The sequence below is a fragment of the Gastrolobium bilobum genome, unplaced genomic scaffold, assembly GCF_033153095.1.
Source record: "Gastrolobium bilobum isolate Gb01-03AN ecotype WA unplaced genomic scaffold, APGP_CSIRO_Gbil_v1 utg696, whole genome shotgun sequence".
In the NCBI taxonomy this organism is placed as follows: domain Eukaryota; kingdom Viridiplantae; phylum Streptophyta; class Magnoliopsida; order Fabales; family Fabaceae; genus Gastrolobium; species Gastrolobium bilobum.
The window spans coordinates 75,787-93,119 of NW_026896901.1; the positions used below are offsets into that span (position 1 = coordinate 75,787).

At 34.7% G+C, this 17,333-nt stretch overlaps 3 protein-coding genes across 6 annotated transcripts; all 3 read right to left on the minus strand.

The window, feature by feature from the left end:
- Positions 1 to 5,238: 5,238 nt before the first annotated feature.
- Positions 5,239 to 6,965, minus strand: LOC133302756 (uncharacterized protein At1g66480-like). 4 transcript variants are annotated; one of them, XM_061502577.1, is made up of 3 exons: positions 6,157 to 6,965; positions 6,087 to 6,123; positions 5,239 to 5,609 (listed from the first exon to the last, which is right to left on the minus strand). In XM_061502577.1, the coding sequence occupies exons 1-3, from the start codon at positions 6,708 to 6,710 to the stop codon at positions 5,553 to 5,555; spliced, it is 648 nt and encodes a 215-aa protein (XP_061358561.1). In that variant the 5' UTR covers positions 6,711 to 6,965; the 3' UTR covers positions 5,239 to 5,552. The 4 variants fall into 4 exon arrangements, with proteins under 4 accessions (XP_061358561.1, XP_061358560.1, XP_061358559.1 ...); XM_061502576.1 differs by having other exon boundaries at positions 5,239 to 5,612; positions 6,099 to 6,965; XM_061502575.1 differs by having other exon boundaries at positions 6,087 to 6,965.
- Positions 6,966 to 9,123: 2,158 nt separating this feature from the next.
- Positions 9,124 to 11,730, minus strand: LOC133302742 (pentatricopeptide repeat-containing protein At3g12770-like). Its single transcript, XM_061502557.1, has one exon. It carries the CDS (start codon positions 11,728 to 11,730, stop codon positions 9,262 to 9,264), a length of 2,469 nt encoding a protein of 822 aa, XP_061358541.1. The 3' UTR covers positions 9,124 to 9,261.
- Positions 11,731 to 12,848: 1,118 nt separating this feature from the next.
- Positions 12,849 to 15,961, minus strand: LOC133302751 (U-box domain-containing protein 11-like). Its single transcript, XM_061502568.1, has 4 exons — positions 15,638 to 15,961; positions 14,700 to 14,816; positions 14,188 to 14,613; positions 12,849 to 14,096 (listed from the first exon to the last, which is right to left on the minus strand). Exons 1-4 carry the CDS (start codon positions 15,914 to 15,916, stop codon positions 13,026 to 13,028), a joined length of 1,893 nt encoding a protein of 630 aa, XP_061358552.1. The 5' UTR covers positions 15,917 to 15,961; the 3' UTR covers positions 12,849 to 13,025.
- Between the last annotated feature and the right edge of the window lie 1,372 nt (positions 15,962 to 17,333).

Consider the following 17,333-nt stretch of genomic DNA (forward strand, 5'->3'; position numbering starts at 1 on the left):
CCATCATGTAACATAATCTAAAACATTTTTTCTACTCAAACAAAAATCATGTGGGTCCTATACATATAATAAAAACAAAAAATAAAAAATGCTGTTGTGGAAACCAATGTGTGAGTAGGTAACAAATTTTATATTATGTTACATAATATTAGCTTTCCCCTAAAAGAAAATATTTAAAACTAAAACAGTCAACAAGAATAATTAGTCAACAATAGATGCTTTGCATAGTGACATCAGAAAGCCATTAGTCAGCGAAGATACAAATGAAATGTACTCTTTTATTTTTTTGGGTTAGAATTTAGGAAAGTATATATTAAAAAAAAATATTTAAAACTAAAATAGAGAATATGCATAGTTAAGTAAAAAGAAATTTAAGATTTTTAATAAATAAAATTAAGAATAACACATTTTTATTTGAGGGAAAGTATAATAAAAAACTAAACCACTTTTAAATAAATAGATAAATAAATAAAGAGTAAAGTATTTTTCACTGAAAATAAGTTATCTTCCGACCCTTAAAATTACGTCGTTTTGAATTAATGAAGGATGTTTCTATAATTTTATTTTTTTTATCATATAAATTTTACTGAAACACTATTCATTAATTCCACTAAAATTATGAAAACACCATTCATTAATTCAAAACAATGTAGCTTTGGGCGTCTCTGGATATAACTGATATCCAGTGACTGAAGAAATACTTTACCCACACACACATATATTTGGATTTCTCTATCGGTTATCCGACTAATCCAATTCGAATTAGGAAGGATCACAATAGCGTCAAAGCTCTTGCTATCAAGATTTTAACACAATTATATGTCCAATAATCGAACTCGAAATACTGATTAATATGAAATAATTCCTTATCAATTGATCCACATGCTTGATGATCATATAAATATACTAAAATTTAATAGAAAATGGAAGATATTAACTTAAACCTTATTTTATGCTTCATCAATTTCATAAACCAAATTCAACCATGGTTCACGGATTAGTATAATTTTATTATATCACGGTCCGTTGGTGGTTGTAATCTTACTAATGTATTATATCAATATCTTACCTAATACATTCAAAAGCTATTAGCTTTTGAGGTGAAGGTATTTCTCAATGCAATCACTCAATTAGGAGGTGATTCAGTCCACATTCTATGACCAGTATTATTAGCATGCTTTGCAAGTCAATCAGCCACCAAGTTACACTTTTTAAAAACAGAATGACAGGAGAAACTTGAAAACCAAGAAGCATAAAAAAAAACTTCACCAATAGTTACAATAAAATAAACATAATAATTTAAAATTAATAGTGCGTAACCAACCTTCAAGTTCAACATTAATATCAGTAGTAACAATTTTATAAGTAACAATATTGCAGTCAAGGAAAGTTGGTTCACTTCATTACCACACAAAAAAAAGTTGGTTCACTTGATATTTCTTTTGTCCCTAACAAACACATAACTTGAGTTTAAATTTAAGAGTCTCCTATTCATGACTACCATTTAGCTTAGGGATTTGCCTTGACCCTAAATTGCGACTATAATTCCCCCACTCTTAATTTTTTTCCAAAAATCTTTATTTCAATTACGAGAAAAAGGGAATTATTGATGCCGAAAGTGCAGAGAAAAGGTGGCACAACATAAGTTAGGGAGTGCATGACAACCTTCCCATAATTAGTTTATTTTTTTTCAATTTTTATTCCCGGGAGCAGAAATGGATAGAAACAGTGTTTGACACAACCAGTTTATTTTTTTGTTCTCGAAAATGAACCGGATCAATTTCTATGCTAGGGAACAAAAAAAAGAATCAATTTTTTTTTTTATGTTCCCGGTCACAAAATGAAAAACACTTGTCTCTTTCAATCACTCTCCACCACTACCATTATTACCACTATCACCACCATCCTGATACGACCACCGCCACTATCGTCGTCTCCGTCGTCACCCAGATGTCATCGCCACCATCACAATCACCACCACCACCACCTCCACGCCACCGCTACCATCACAACCACAATGCCACCATCACAACCACAACGCCACGATTACCACAACTATCACCGCAGTCACTGTCATCACCACCACCACCACCACGATTACCATCACCGCGCCATCACCACTACCGCTACTACCATCGCCACCACCATCATCGCTGCCACTGTTGTCACCACCACTACCATCTCCATGCCACCACTACCACCTCCGCTGCCACCTCCATCGTCGCAGCCACTACCATCACCACCACCATACCACATCAATCGCGACCATTTCCACCACCGCTACAACAATCGCCACTATGCCATCACCACCACCATCACACCATATGAAAAGGAAAATGGTAATCTAAATTTTTTTATGCTTAATAAGAATAATTTTTTATTCATTGATTTGTTCTGTTGTCAAACACAATTATCATTCTCATAATAAAAATAGAACATGTTATAAAACACTTTTCTTTTCTCATAAACTGTTCCAAAGCATAGAAATAAAAAAGAATTGTTTCTTTTCAGAAACAGTGCCAAGAAATAGTATGGTTGTCATGCACACTCTTAAGATATGATAAAAGAGTAATCATCTGGTTCTCAATTTTTATTATCAAAATAATAAAATTCAACTCATACAACAAGGGTCTTCAGCACCATTTTATAAACTAACTACAAATTAATTCAAAATCTAAAATCCTAAAAATAGATATATTGATAAACTACCTTCTAAAAATAAATAAATAAATGAATAATTATAACTAAATTATTCAAAACACATCCCAAATCTTAGATATCAAATAATGTCAAATTAATTGTTTTCCTCTTCTTGCTAAACAAATCACAATCATATTTAATGCTTCATCTGGACTTGGAGTTAATAGCAATTTGTTATATTTCAAATTATTGTTTCTTTTAACAATTGAGCATACTTATTGGGCTACAATTCTGGTGGACTCCAAGCTTCTCGAATCAATGGTTGGACCATGTGCAATTGGTCAACTGTAAGTGCATCATCCTTCCCTACTAGGAAAATATTCATACTCGAATCTTCTTCATCTTGACTGATATCAATCTCTTTAGGTAAAACTCAATTAATAATTCTTCCTCTATTATATCATCATCATCAAATTCTCAACTAGATTTATCATAGACTGGATTATTATCATAAACCAAATTTTTATCATAAGATGGATGATTATCATAAATCGAATAATCATCATAAACTGTATTATCATCATAGACATCAAAGTCATGAATGTTGATTTGCATCTTGATATCTTGAGAAATGGATTGATTTTTAGGTGATACTTCCCAATTCTGTCCATGGTTTAGAATCCCCAAGGGATTAACGTCCTCTTCTTCGTCATCATATGCGTCCTTTAATTCCCTTCCTTCTTCGAATTGAATTCTCGACTTTGTATACGCAAGTCGTCGCCCAAAATCTGGGATTTTCATGTTCCGCTCCTCCACAAGTTGTCACTCCAAAACTTTAATTTTCTCGATATGTGCTCGCACGAGTCATGCCCCAAATCTTGGATTTTCTTGCTCTGCGCCCGCACAAGTAGCCGCTACACAACTTGAATTTTTTTCTCCAACGCATGCTCAAGTTGTCGCTTCAAATCCTGGATCCGCCTTTTGAGCTCTTCATTTTCTAAGTCTTGCGGGTCTATCTGACGCGGTTGTCTGTCTTCTTAAGAAATGAATCCATGTCCCTTGCTTTCACAACTTCGCTATCCACGACCTCTATGATTATGTTCAGCCTTTGGTTAAAGGCAACCTAGTGCTCTGATACCAAATGATGTCAAAGTGCATAGAAAGTGTGGCATAACAGAAAGTTATGATACAATAAAATAGTAACACTCCAGTTCTCAATTTTTATTATCAAAATAACAAAATCTAACTCCTATGACAAGGGTCTTAAACACCATTTTACATACTAATTACAAATTAATTTAAAATTTAAAATCCTAAAAATAAGAAAATTCCCTAAAAATAAATATAACGATAACTACTTTCTAAAAATATATAGATAAATGAATAGTTACAACTAAATTATTCAAAACACGTCACAAATCTTAGATATCAAATCATGCCGAATTAGTTGCTTTCCTTTTCCTTCCAAACAAATCACAATCATATATGCGGCTTCATTTGGATTTGGATTTGATCGCAATTTGTTATATTTCAAATTGCTATTTCTTCTAACAAGTGAACCATATTTATTGGGTCACAATTCTGATTGACTCCAAACTTATTGAATCAATAGTTGGACCATGTACAATTGGTCAAATGTAAGTGGATCAATTAGATACTCTTTAAACTTTCTATTTTTAAAAACAAATAGAACATTTTTATTGGCTCGAGAGAAACTAATTCATTATGCCGAACACAACAACCAAACCATTTGTAATATGGAACTTCTTTAAAAAAATCCAAACCTCTTAGAAAATAATACTTTCAACGACTGAGATTTTATTTAAAATTGATTAAATAATATTATAAATTTAATCTAATAAAGAATTTTATTAGCTTAAAATATTAAGGTTAAAAGCTTGATGACGGTGAACCCAAAAAAAAAAAAAAAAAAAAAAAACTTAATCTTGCGGACCATTTCGATGAATTGGGGATAATAATTTAAGAAATTTTGACCATTCAAAATATTTATACAATCTGAGTCTGCTACCCTCGAGACCTACCTCCGTGGTATCTGAATTTCTATCTTGTATGTATCATCGTCAAGAATTTTTTTTGAGAGGGGCGAAGGGTCACACATCTCAGGTAAATAATGGAACAGTGGGTTATAGTACATATTCAAATTTGGACAAAAATTTCAAAATTTCTTCCTATACAAAGAATGGTAAGAATGAAAATTGGAAGATTAAATTTGATCGAGGAGGGTGAACTTATATTATATTATCATTCTCTTAAGTCTGAATGGGATTAAGACAAAGGTTTGTATGAACTTAGGAGCGCGATCGTCCTCCCTAACCCCTCTCTAATTCCACCACTATTCATCGTTCATATTCATAGCTTATTAAACATTCACATATGAACATTCATAACTTGTTCCATGGTCGAGTTCTGATTGAGGGATCGTATGCTTGTAATTTACCATGCTTTCCTTGTTACCTTTTGCGACTAATTCTTATTCCAACTTCAAAACTGGTAGGTTATCATAAACAATCAACTGGGAGAAGCACAAGATATAATTGAAAAATTAATTATCAAGTGAATCATACATAATGTGTCTTTCTATATAAGGGTACAGATATCATTTTAGGAGTTATGCTATTTATACAACACATAGGATAACAATTAGTCACAAGTCGCAACAGGTGTCTGCGCCAAAGAGCAATTAATTTTACTAAAGATTCTATTCTATGAAACAAATTAAATATAGATACAAATATCCAACTGTAACCATTGTGATCCTAAGTATAATATAACTCTTATTAAACCAAGCGTAACAAAAGCTCCTTCGTTTGGTGATATATTCGCCAGGCTAACAGCATCCCTGTGGATTCAATGTTTGGCTTCATGCTTAATGTGATATAACATATAAGTGGTCACGAAGCCACAGCTACTTGAATCCCTCCTTCGGTGATTGGCATAAAACTCACCCTCTTCTGCAAATTCAACACACTCAATTTAGTTACACCCCATATTCATACTCATAAGTAATAAACTCAGTCACACAAAGTATGAAATTTTATGAAAGTAAGAAGTTATAAAAAAGAGAGGACAAAGAGCAATATTGTCACAGAAAATTTTAAATTTTCACACCGTTTATATGACACAATTGTTTAATGCAACGTGACTTACAAAAGTTTCAATGAATGCTCTAGATGGGACTTAAAAGAATATGTTTACATAAAATCCAAACAGAATTCACCAGAGTTACGGAATCGATTTTCATGATTACATTTTTTAGTGAAATTAAATTAGCACAAAGTAGAACTTAAAAAATGGATCTATGAAATATTCATGCTTCAAGCACAACAACCTTTTGGATTGAAATTTGGGTTGAATTGATTCTTTATAAAATAAAAAAATAAAAAATCCATGACCATAAAAGTTATCTAATTTTAAGAAAAACCAACCTCGCGTCGTGCCTTTGTACTATCCTTAACTCTGTCTCTACCACCCTTGCAATGCATTTGTTGGTCGAACACCATCTTCTTTTCACCATTTTCCTCAGTTTTATTCTCACTTTCTCTGCTTCCATTAGCCATATATAAACGCATGATCCTGTCTGCAGCCTCAGCCTCATCTTTGCAGTCTTGGATCAACTTCTCCACCTCTGCCTTTGGAAGCCTCATTTTCAACCTCACCCCACCATTCTCCTTTTCTTGTTCATCACCACCACAACCATCCATGTTGTTGCTTTGTTTCATGATTGAAAGATCAGAAACAGACCTCCTAGTAAGCATTAGGTTCTCGAGGCGATCTTTGGCACTCATGTTAATGCCAGAGCGAACCCTTCTTGGTTTTGTCTCTTTGGGAAGCTCCACAAGAAAATAAAGCCTCTTTGGTAGCAATTGTTTATGTGCTTCCAAAGGCTTTGCTCTTGTTCCATAGTGCTTTACTGCCTCAGATTCTAGCAAAACAAGACCTGGATGATCCTTAAGCACATCGCCAACTTTCACTGGTGTCTTCAGCTTGAATGTTTCACCATCGATTTTCATGACCTTTGTGGTCTTCTTTGAACCAAAGGCGTTACCCATTAGAACCCCAAGTAACTATGATTTGTCTTTGGTTTTTAGTTTTGTGAGTTTGAGGCACCAAAGAGCATTGAAAATAGCCCTTCAACAAGGTTGATAAAAAAGAAACAATTTTTCGTTCCGGGTAATCCTCACAAACCACCAAAGGGCTCGAAGTGCTAATGCTCACATGTGAATTGGTGGGGGCAAGATTTTATACTTGTTCCTGATTTTGGGGCGTCCTTGGTCAACAAAGAAGGCAAGTTTTAAAAACGAGACAAATTTTTGACTGAAATACCTAAACAGAAAACAATAAACAACGTAGCATTTCGCTCTCAAAAGAACAAAAAAACATAAATAACCAACGACTCTATTTGTCTCTTAAAGGCCTTGTGAGTTGTGACCCTGTATATCTTCTGAGTTTAATTTTCTTTTTCAACAACCATGTTTCAATATTTTACACAAGGCCCCAATGGCGATATTTTTTTAAAAAACTCTAACAGAGTGGACTTTGTGTTTTTTTAAGGATGAAGTGTTTAGTTTTCTGATATTTTCGAAGACGTGACTAACGGCAATCGCGGCGTGGTTTCAAGGATACATGAATTCAAAGCCGGGCAATTTTCGCATGTGATTTTGAGATTTATTTTGACTTTGGTTTGTTCGTATACGTGGAACAAGTACTTGATTTCATCATCAAGGCATTCCTTTTCGTAGTTATTAATTGAAATGTGATTTCCGTTCAAGTGGAAAATTTCTTAGTTACTATTCACTTGTGTACATCTTTTTTTTTTTTCCGAGAAAAGATGCACTTATTATCTCTTATTCTTATTATTAAATTTTATCCTATGATTTCTGTCAATTTAATGGGTAAAGAATTTCTTCAGTCATGGGAGATAAAGTTATTTCCAGTGAGCTCAAAATAACGTTGTTTTAGGGCAGAAATCAAGATATTTTTGTAATTATAATATATTGCAGGGTTATATTAGTCTTTATCATTATAATTTTTAATCTTATAATCCCAAAATGACGTCGTTTAAGTTAACTGAAGATAAATCTCCGGTGACTAAAGAAATACTTTTCTCTTTTTAACTATTATAATTTATTGGGTTATTATTAATTAATTATTATTTTTCAATAAATTATAACTGTTAGATTAACAAAAATTAACGGTTAATATTTGCTAGTAAGATGTCGTAAGAAAAAGAGGCAGTAACTATAACCTCTCCCTTTTATCTAAATCTCAAAATTTTTATTTTTTTTGAATAGGATGTATCTACGTCAGCTGTACCCAAAATTTGTTCTTTTAAGTGAGACGTTTTAATACATAGTAATTTATATCCAAGTTGCATTAAATTAACTATGAAATTTCTTTGGGTTACGGTTACCTTTGCCATGTGAATACGGGTAGGAATACGAGCAAAGAAAAAAGAAAAGAAAGAAAGATAAAGATTTGGGATTTGAATAGATACTAAAGGCCAAAATTAGAGTCCACAGTCCACACTGATAGTCGGCTCATCAAATTAGAAGAGGTTTCCTTCCAAAAAAGTTATTGGACCAAACTGTTAATTATTCATTTTACTTGAGAAGCATCTTTCTTTTGTTATTCGGCTACAGTACTGTTGATAAAATCCAAGCATCCAGAAGCCCTTCAAATTGTACAAAAAAATCTCCTTCAAATTGTGTCGTGTTGCCTAGTCATTGGGGTTATCGTTATTATGGTTTCATTTCAGAATAAGGGTTTAGTCACTGGATATTTTATGAAATATTAAACAATGTAATTTTTAATATTTTTAAATTTATTTATTTATTAAGATTTAATAACAAAATTTATTTATCCTAAGCTCACAGTATATTAATAGCATAAATTGACATATAAAGGCCATATCATAAGAGTGACTGCGGCAATATCGTATCATTATTTTTCATTTATAATTGAATTTAATTGTATTAAGATTATAAACTAAAAGGCTAAGATTACTTCAATTGAAATAGAATATTCAAATAAAACTTTGTAAGATTAATGGAATCATATGATTATTAATAAATTATACAACCTCCCATATAATTACACCAACATTCTATTTTCTTTTTAGCTTCATATGTTCAGAGGAAGTATATATATTTTAAAAAAGATAAACAGAAAAGATTTTGTCTTAAAACTTTAAATCATGAATTGTTTATAGAAAGGAGAGGTGAGTAATTCAACAAATCTTGTGCTAGATCTAATTTATTCATACTGTGTTCTTCCCGTGATTTACTACTTGAGACGATTGTAACGTTCACCAACTCCCATGTTTCTTCATGCAAACCAACCACCAAATTACGGAAGTTTTGAAGTGATGCCAAACACTAACGACATTTTTTTTAAAGAATTGAATTACAACACCACCCGCCACAATAACACAATTGACTGGTAGGTTTGGTTAAATTTAAGGATGAAATAAACATATTTCTCTTCTTGTAAATTCTCCCAGACTAGAGATATGGGTACCAATAATGTGACATTAGCCAATTGATTAATGTCCTCATTAAGGTAACTTTTGCCACTTGCCCATAGCTTCTCAGCTTGTCCTCATTACCAGTAATCATTACAGGAGCATTCCCCATTAACAAAATGATGGAAACGATTAGCATCCCTAACAATAATTTCCCTCTTCACTATTTTTGATATGTATTTGGTAACAGTATGACAGTCAACACAAACACGAAGATTTTTGGTGATCCTAATCAAGCTTCCATATGGTGTACTTAAAAGACCAAATGCAATAGCTAATCTCTCACTGTGTCCCCAGAGCAACTTAACCTTCAATGGCTCATTTACATCACGAAGAACACAACTGGTATCAGGAAGGTAACCAGAAGCCTCCACCTCAAGCCTCAAATTTTCTAATAATTGACAAATATCTGTCCAACCAGGATGTGAATCATCACCAGCAAAAAATGTGTATACCCGGTTTCCTATTTCAATCAAACTATAAGCAGGTGTTTTCTTCAGGCCCCGTATCCTCATGAGGCCTCTTATGTAATTCACTGACTCCCATCGTCTTCCATCAGCATATATATTTGATAACATGACATAAATTCCAGAGTTCAAATAATCTAAAGAAATTAATCTATCTGCAATTTGTATCCCCATATTAATATTCTTATGTGTTCTGCAACCACTTAGCAAAGCTTCGAACACATCCGTGCTGGGTTCGAAGGGCATTTGTTTCACCAATGCATCTGCTTCCTCAAGACAGCCTGCTCGACTAAGAAGATCCACAAGACAAGCATAGTGTTTATCACTAGGCTTAATGTTATGATCTCTTTCCATACAGTGGAACAAAGTCTTACCCTCTTCAACAAGGCCCGAGTGACTGCAAGCTGTTAGAAGAGAAACAAATGTAGTTTGATTTGGCTTGAGCCTTTCCTCTATCATTCTATCATAGACACAGAGAGCATTATTTCCATGACCATGCATTCCATAACCCATGATCATAGAGTTACAGAGTATGACATCTTTTAAACAGAATCCATTATTGAATAACTTCTCAGCAGAGTGAATTTTACCACACTTGGCATACATATCAATCAAGGCTGACATATTAACTGCATCAAATGCATAACCATGCCGGATCAAATGACCATGGACACTCCTTCCTTTCTTGAGAGATCCTAGGTGGGCACAGCAATGCACAAGACTAACAAGAGTGACAGAATTGGCAGCCACATTTTCTTCTTGCATCTGACAAAATAATTTCAGGGCATCCTCTGCATAGCCATTTTGCGATAAACCCACCAGCATAGCAGTCCAAGTAACTACATTCCTTTTTTCCATTCTTCCAAAAACAATAGTTGCCTGCTTTGTGGCACCACATTTAGAATACATGTCAACAATTGCAGTGGACAAAATTAGATTTGATTCAAGTCCTTTTCTAATGATACAAGCGTGGAGGATTTTTCCACTTTCCAAGTCAGATGTTTGAGAACATCCCCGAATAAGGCTCACCAAGGTTCCTGAATCAAACCCAGCACCACTTTGGACTAGTCTATGAAATAGAGCAAAAGATTCAGGTATCATACCATTTTGAACATATCCTGAAATCATAGCATTCCATGAAATCAAATTTCTACTGCACATGCTATTGAAAACCAAATAAGCACTGTCAGTGTCACCCATATTATTATACATATCAACTAATGAAGTAAGCACAAATACATCATTGCCCATGCCTAAAGCAAGGACACAACTGTGAACACATGTTCCAATTTTTTTAAGTCCACTTTCTCCACAAGCTTTGAGTAAGCTTGCCATAGTCACAGGACTTGGCTTTATCCCACAACCAATCATCTCAAGGAACATTTGAATTGCCTCCTTAAAGAGGCACTCCTGCACATAACCCCCAATGATTGAATTCCAGCAGACAACATCCCTTTCAGGCATCCCATCAAAGACAGCTCGCGCATCACCAAGATTGCCAGATTTTACCAAAAAATTAATCATTGAACTGCCAACATAAGGATGCAAATGGAATCCCCTCCCAACAGCTGTCCTAACAATTTCCATACCAATCTCATTATCCAATAAGCTGGTGCAGGCCTTGAGAGCAAAGATACATGTGTAACTATTAATTTCTATATCACAAGACCCCATCATTTTAAACAACTTGGGAACCTCCTTGTATTGATGGTTTCTCTGGAACCCAACCATCATGGCATTACAAAGAGTGGTTTCTGGGTGAGAACATTGATCAAACACCTTGCGGGCAACACTAAGAAAACCCAAATCAGAATAAGACTTGATGAGTTTTGCCGCCAAAAAGTGTTCAGTGGATACCCAATTCCTAATAATCTGTGCATGAATAGACTTGACATGGATAAGGGTATTCGAGAAATCATGTAAGAGTGAGGAGAAGACGGAAGGAGGTTGGTTGAATGGGGCATCTTGAATAGAAGCAAATGTTGGGGGTGGTGCAGGTGCAGCGTTGTAAATGAGCCTGCAGCTGCAGGGTATCCTGGCCTTCGCAATTGCGTCTCTGAGGTGAAAATACGATAAAGGCATCAACCATAAGAGGAAGAACAAGAGGTTAGTCTAAAAGGGCGCTACTTCTAACGCTATTGTCTGCTCTGCCAAAATTTTCAAAATTTTAAGACCTCATCTTGTTTATTTTCTAATCAAGAATTTTAATTAATTTTTTCAAAAAAAATTATGATCTTGAGATTTTTAACATTTAAAAGTTATGATCCTTAAATCAATTTGTACTTTAAGTTTCTTTTCCATCATCAGTATATTTGATATTTTTTAAAATGAAAGCTCTTTGACCATCTCCAAAAATATATTTACGGAATCAAAGTCAGATTCTCTCTTTACTTAAACTTATATTATTGAGTTATACCAATTGAATATTTTTTTTTTGTCCGGTAAACAAATATTTCTACTTTTAAGTTAATGTTTTATGGTCAATTTTAAAATGATATAATTTTTATGAAAGATCTTTTGATATCGGTGTCAAAATTTTTAATTTAACACCGATTTTTGTCATTTTGTAACTTAGTTGGCTTCCATGTAGCTTGCAAATTATGAATAAAAGGTCGCAATTCAGTGAATGTAAAAGCTTCTTGTCACGTAACCTTTGCACGAATTAAGAGCACAAAAACTTTCAACCAATGCAAACACAATTAAGTTTGGCCAGTAACACTTTCTTTTCCTTCTTATTTTATTGTTTTTCAGCCAAGGAAGTTAGAAGACTACTTCGAAAACCAAAAAGTATCTTTCTTCCTACCATTCCCTTTGCTCTGAAAGCTGCGTCAGAATTAAACTCATAAACTCCAAAGGAACATGATTGGAGGATTGTGATCGTTTGAATTACTCATTGCTGGCCAATCTAATAACTGATTCTTGACAAAACTATCCATGATTGCCCATTATCCATGGTCAGACTATAAGCATCACAGCATATTCGGGAGCCCAAATAACATTATCAGTGCTGATACTTTATACATTTGTTTACATTATTGAGACTCAAACAATGTCTTAATTCTGTGACTGTCCAGTTTTAGTTATTGTAGGTAGCTGGAAGCTCATCATACAGTTAACGTTTCAACAGGGATCGAAGAGGAAAATAGAAACTTTCGTAAGAATTTCTTAAACAACATCAATTGATTTCTTTACACGCTCTTAGAGGGGTCAACAAAGAACAAACCAAAAAAAGAAGGAAAGAATGAACTGAACCAATGAGGCTGACTTTGCTTATTTCACCCTCGTATGATCAGTTTGCAAACCGAAGTGTGGAAAATTATGTCAAATAATCGGAGAGGAAGATATTAAATTTGAAGTTCCTTGCAGAACTTCACCATTCAAACCTGTTGTAACTTACGAAGATGCTCCAATAATGAAGTAGCTTTCCGTTTGGCCCTCTCTGTACCACTCCGAGCAAGTTCAGAAAGAGGTATGACAGCACCGAGTCTACTTATGCAAGCAAGATTGTCAGCATCCCTCTTGCATAAGGCAAGTAAAATGGCGGCTGCATTCTCTTTGTTGCGAGGCAATCCTGTCCTCAAAAGATCTATTAAAACTGGTATAGTGCTGGCTTTTACTATAGCAACCTTTGCCTCTTGGTGGCTGGCAAGAACCGACATTATTGTTAGGGCTTCGTCAATCATTGATTTGCTTGAATCTGTAAGCATCAGCAACAATGCTTTGATGATCCCTGCCCTAATGGCCCTGCCCTTGTTCCCTTGATAAATGCACAAATTAAACAATGCTGTTGCTGCATCCTTCTTCCCTCTAGGGCTCCCATTTTGGAGCAATTCCACCAATGCGGGTATAGCTCCTGAGGCACCAATTATTATTTTGTTCTCATCAGCAAGTGACAAGCTAAAGAGGGTTGCCGCTGCATTTTCTCTTGCTTCCATGGTTCCAGCTCGGAGGACTTGGACAATGGATGGAATGGCACCAGCAAGCATTATAAGTCCCTTGTTGTTTTCATATATAGAAAGGTTGAGAATTGAAGTAACTGCATTGTCTTGCGTCAATACATCTTCTGAAGTTAAAAGGTTCACTAGAACTGGAATTGCTCCGGCTTCAGCAATCAGTATCCTATTGTCAGTGCTTCGTTTGGATAGTGATCGAATTTCAGTAACAGCTGCTCTACGCTCCTCAACAGACTGGCTGGAGAGCTTCTGGACCAGAGCTTCAATTGCTGCTATGTCACCAGTAACATCTCTGAACGATCCATCACTCTTTTTTATTTTGCCATTAGTTAGTCCAGTTGGCTGCTCAATGTTGTGCTCTACGCACCACTGAGTAATAAGGCTCCTTAAAACATAATTAGGTGTAAGGGTCAAATGTTGGAGCTTCTGCTGAGTTTTCGGACATGTTGCATTACCACAATCTATCCATCTCTGTATGTAAGATCTCTCGTATGTCTGCGGAACAAAAGAAGCATGAAATATAGATGAGCTCAAGAATTCACAGGAAAATGCATTGTATTTTACACAACATCTGAGACGAACTTACCTGACCGGTGGCCACAATAACGGGATCCCTCATTAATTCCAAGGATATAGGGCATAGAAAATCTTCAGGAATTACTATTGCTCCAGGCTTTTTAACTTGAGGTTGACTTTTTCTCTCAGAAATCTCTTGACTTTCAGGATCAGTTACATTTGATAAGGAAACCTCAGAAATGCTCCTTGCTCTTTCCAAGCGAGATCCTGCTCGATATGTGCTGCAACTTTTCCCTCCATTGATTTTAGGAATGCTGTCTAGTTCTGATAAATGTTCAGGACAGCTGTTTTGTTTGTGCAATCCACTCAGAGATTTGCCAAGAACCTGACTAAGTTCTTGATCCAGAGGCTGGGATAATTCATAAGATGGCATTGTTGAAATCATATACCCATATTTTTCTGTAGCTCTTCTTAACTGTGTTCTTACCAAATCCACCTAGAAAAAAGAAGATAATATCAGCAATTTCATCAACGAAGTTGTCGGTAAAGGTAACAAAAACACCACATTTATCAAAGTTCTACCTGTTCTTTGACTTCCTCTGAGATGTCTAAATTGTCATATGGTAAGTTGCTTAATAATTTTTCCAATTTCCATGTCACACACTGAAATTGGAAGACAATGGTCTTGGCAGCTCCATCCTTAAATCAAGATATACCAAAATTCAGAAATGTACACAGACATCCTTTTACAGATATACATGCCCACAGAAATTCAGCATTCGTAAGATTCCAAGTTAAATAATTTGAGAAGTGAAAAACCATCTCTATTTGAAGAAAATGTTGTAATGATATAAATATTTACCAAGACAACCACAAAGAACAATATACAAAATGCCGAACAGAAGAACGATTCCAATCAATGAAACAATATAGTGAATATAGTGGTTTGATAGCACTTATCATACCCATCCACACAACATATGTAATGTAAGCAATGGATTCAAATCCGATAAAGGTTATATCACTTCCTGAAATGTCTATTCTCATAAGTAACAATGGACGGATGGCAAGTTAGGAACTTCAAGATGGCTAGATCAACACAAATTATTGCAGACTCAACCCAATCACAAAATACCAAATTAAAGCCAAAAATAATAAATAAACAAAAATTATGTGATGCTGTTTCGGTTCATCAAATTGAACGTGGTATTCTTTCATCAAATTGTACCACGATTATGACGAGGAATAAAAAGAAAAGAAAAATAAACAGATCTAAATTATTGAAAGACCCAACAAAACCACATTCAAATGTGGGGTTGTGCTAACACGCTGATGCAGGTTACCCAAGAAACAAAAGCAGGAACTACACTCTGTGAGATTAGATCAATTCTCCTGATTTGTTTTGCACATCAATAGCAGCATTCAGCAAATAGCAACCAAACACAATGCACAGAAGCATGAATTCGGAAACACAAAGAACAGAAGGATGAGAAGGACGAGCGTTAGATGGAGAAACTCACAGAAGAGCAATTGGAACGGAAGTTCCTAGCCACCGAAAGCAATCGCTTAGCAGAGTGAAGAGCGAGGACCAGATCAGAGGACCACGAAGAAGCAGAAGCAGAAGCAGTAGCGGAAGAACTGGAAGCAGAATCGAAAACCTTGTTCAGTTCCCCAATCTCCTCGAACAAGTGGGTAAGGAGGGAGATCCTGCGAACCAGATCGGTGCAATCCTTCTTAAACATGGCATCGGCGGCAATGGCGGTGGCGGAGGAGGACACACCTCCAGCCCCGGCGCACATTCCGGCGATGTCGTGAACCAGACTAAGGAGCTCCGGCGTGTGGTGTCCGGCGAGCTCGCCGGCCATTGTTGCAGTTTATGTGTTCGAGGGAAAGTCAGAAAGAGTCTAATAAAGTGCGTGATGAGACTTATCGGGTGTGGACACGTACCAACAATTATGTTATGAGTTTCTCGGATTCGCCTTCATCTGGTTTTCAAATTATTAATTAATTAGTTAATAATATTTAATTCAATTTAAAAGAAAAACGGAAATTATTTAATATAGTTGTAAATTTATTAGAGAGGGTTTAAGAGTGGAAAGCGAGAATCTCGGAGAAAGATTGAAGGATAATGAAAGAGAGAGAATGGAAACAAGAGGATACAGTTGGGTTTGGAATATTATGAATTGTAATGCAACCAACTACACTATCTTTCATTTTTATTTTTATTTTATATCATGATAATTTTCCTTTGTGCACATTATGGTTACCTTCACTATGACTTTCAGTTGGGTTTGGAATTTTGGAATATTATGAATTATAATGCTAAAATTTGTGGAGATGCGAAATCCTATGTAGGAAAGTACGTCTGTGCGTTTGTTTTGTTTAAGAAAATGTTTGCCCATTAATGTTATCAAAAAAAAAAAAAAAAAAATTTCTGTTTCTAACGCGAAGACACCAATATAATGAATATGTCAATGGGATTCTTCATTCTAGTTAAGTTAGTAATTTTAAAGCAATAAATAAAAATAATATAGAGAAATACTTTAAAGATTTAACATTTCTATAAAAATAATATTATCTCTTCCTAATATGTTGACCTGATTTTCTCGATTCTCTACTGACACAAATCGGTAAAGACCGTAAGAGTGAATATTTTGTTTCCTAATTCGTTTCTTTATACCTTGACAACAGCTTGTCTTCTTTATTTTCGACCGTGAATATTTATTACTAACTATTTTCGCGTTTCTATTCTTACAGCACGATTGTGATGGATTTTTATTTATTTATATCGTATATTTGTTTCTTAAAAAAATAAAATTAAATAATGCTTTTAATATATTTGTCATAAAATTTTGTAATTATTAATGTTTATCCTAACTTCCTATATCTTGCTCCGCGTGAGCATAGGCAACATATCTTTTTTGTTTTTTCAATGATATTTTACTTTTTTATTATGATTTTGGTAGCTAGCTGGAATATGAGCACTAAGAAAGGAAGAAAAAAGGGTAAGGATGCAAGGTCGTTTGCCAACCTGTAAAGCCATCATATTGTCGTCTTACTAAGACAATCATGAAACGTTTAATTAAAATGGAAAAAAGAAATGAAGAAAAGAAGATTCGTAATATAATATAAATATAATATTAGTTTTTATTTGTTGGTTATTTACAAGTGTAGATCTTTGCAATGCTGCAGGCTGAGCGATGCCGTAGAGGCAAG

Coding starts and splice junctions, on each gene's coding strand:
- LOC133302742 (XM_061502557.1), bottom strand. CDS start 11,730: ATGCCTTTATCGTATTTTCACCTCAGAGACGCAATTGCGAAGGCCAGG.
- LOC133302751 (XM_061502568.1), bottom strand. CDS start 15,916: ATGTGCGCCGGGGCTGGAGGTGTGTCCTCCTCCGCCACCGCCATTGCC. Junction 14,817..15,637: donor TCCGTTCCAATTGCTCTTCT/GTGAGTTTCTCC, acceptor TCTTGATTTAAG/GATGGAGCTGCCAAGACCAT. Junction 14,614..14,699: donor CAGAGGAAGTCAAAGAACAG/GTAGAACTTTGA, acceptor TCTTTTTTCTAG/GTGGATTTGGTAAGAACACA.
- LOC133302756 (XM_061502574.1), bottom strand. CDS start 6,710: ATGGGTAACGCCTTTGGTTCAAAGAAGACCACAAAGGTCATGAAAATC. Junction 5,613..6,086: donor GTACAAAGGCACGACGCGAG/GTTGGTTTTTCT, acceptor TTGAATTTGCAG/AAGAGGGTGAGTTTTATGCC.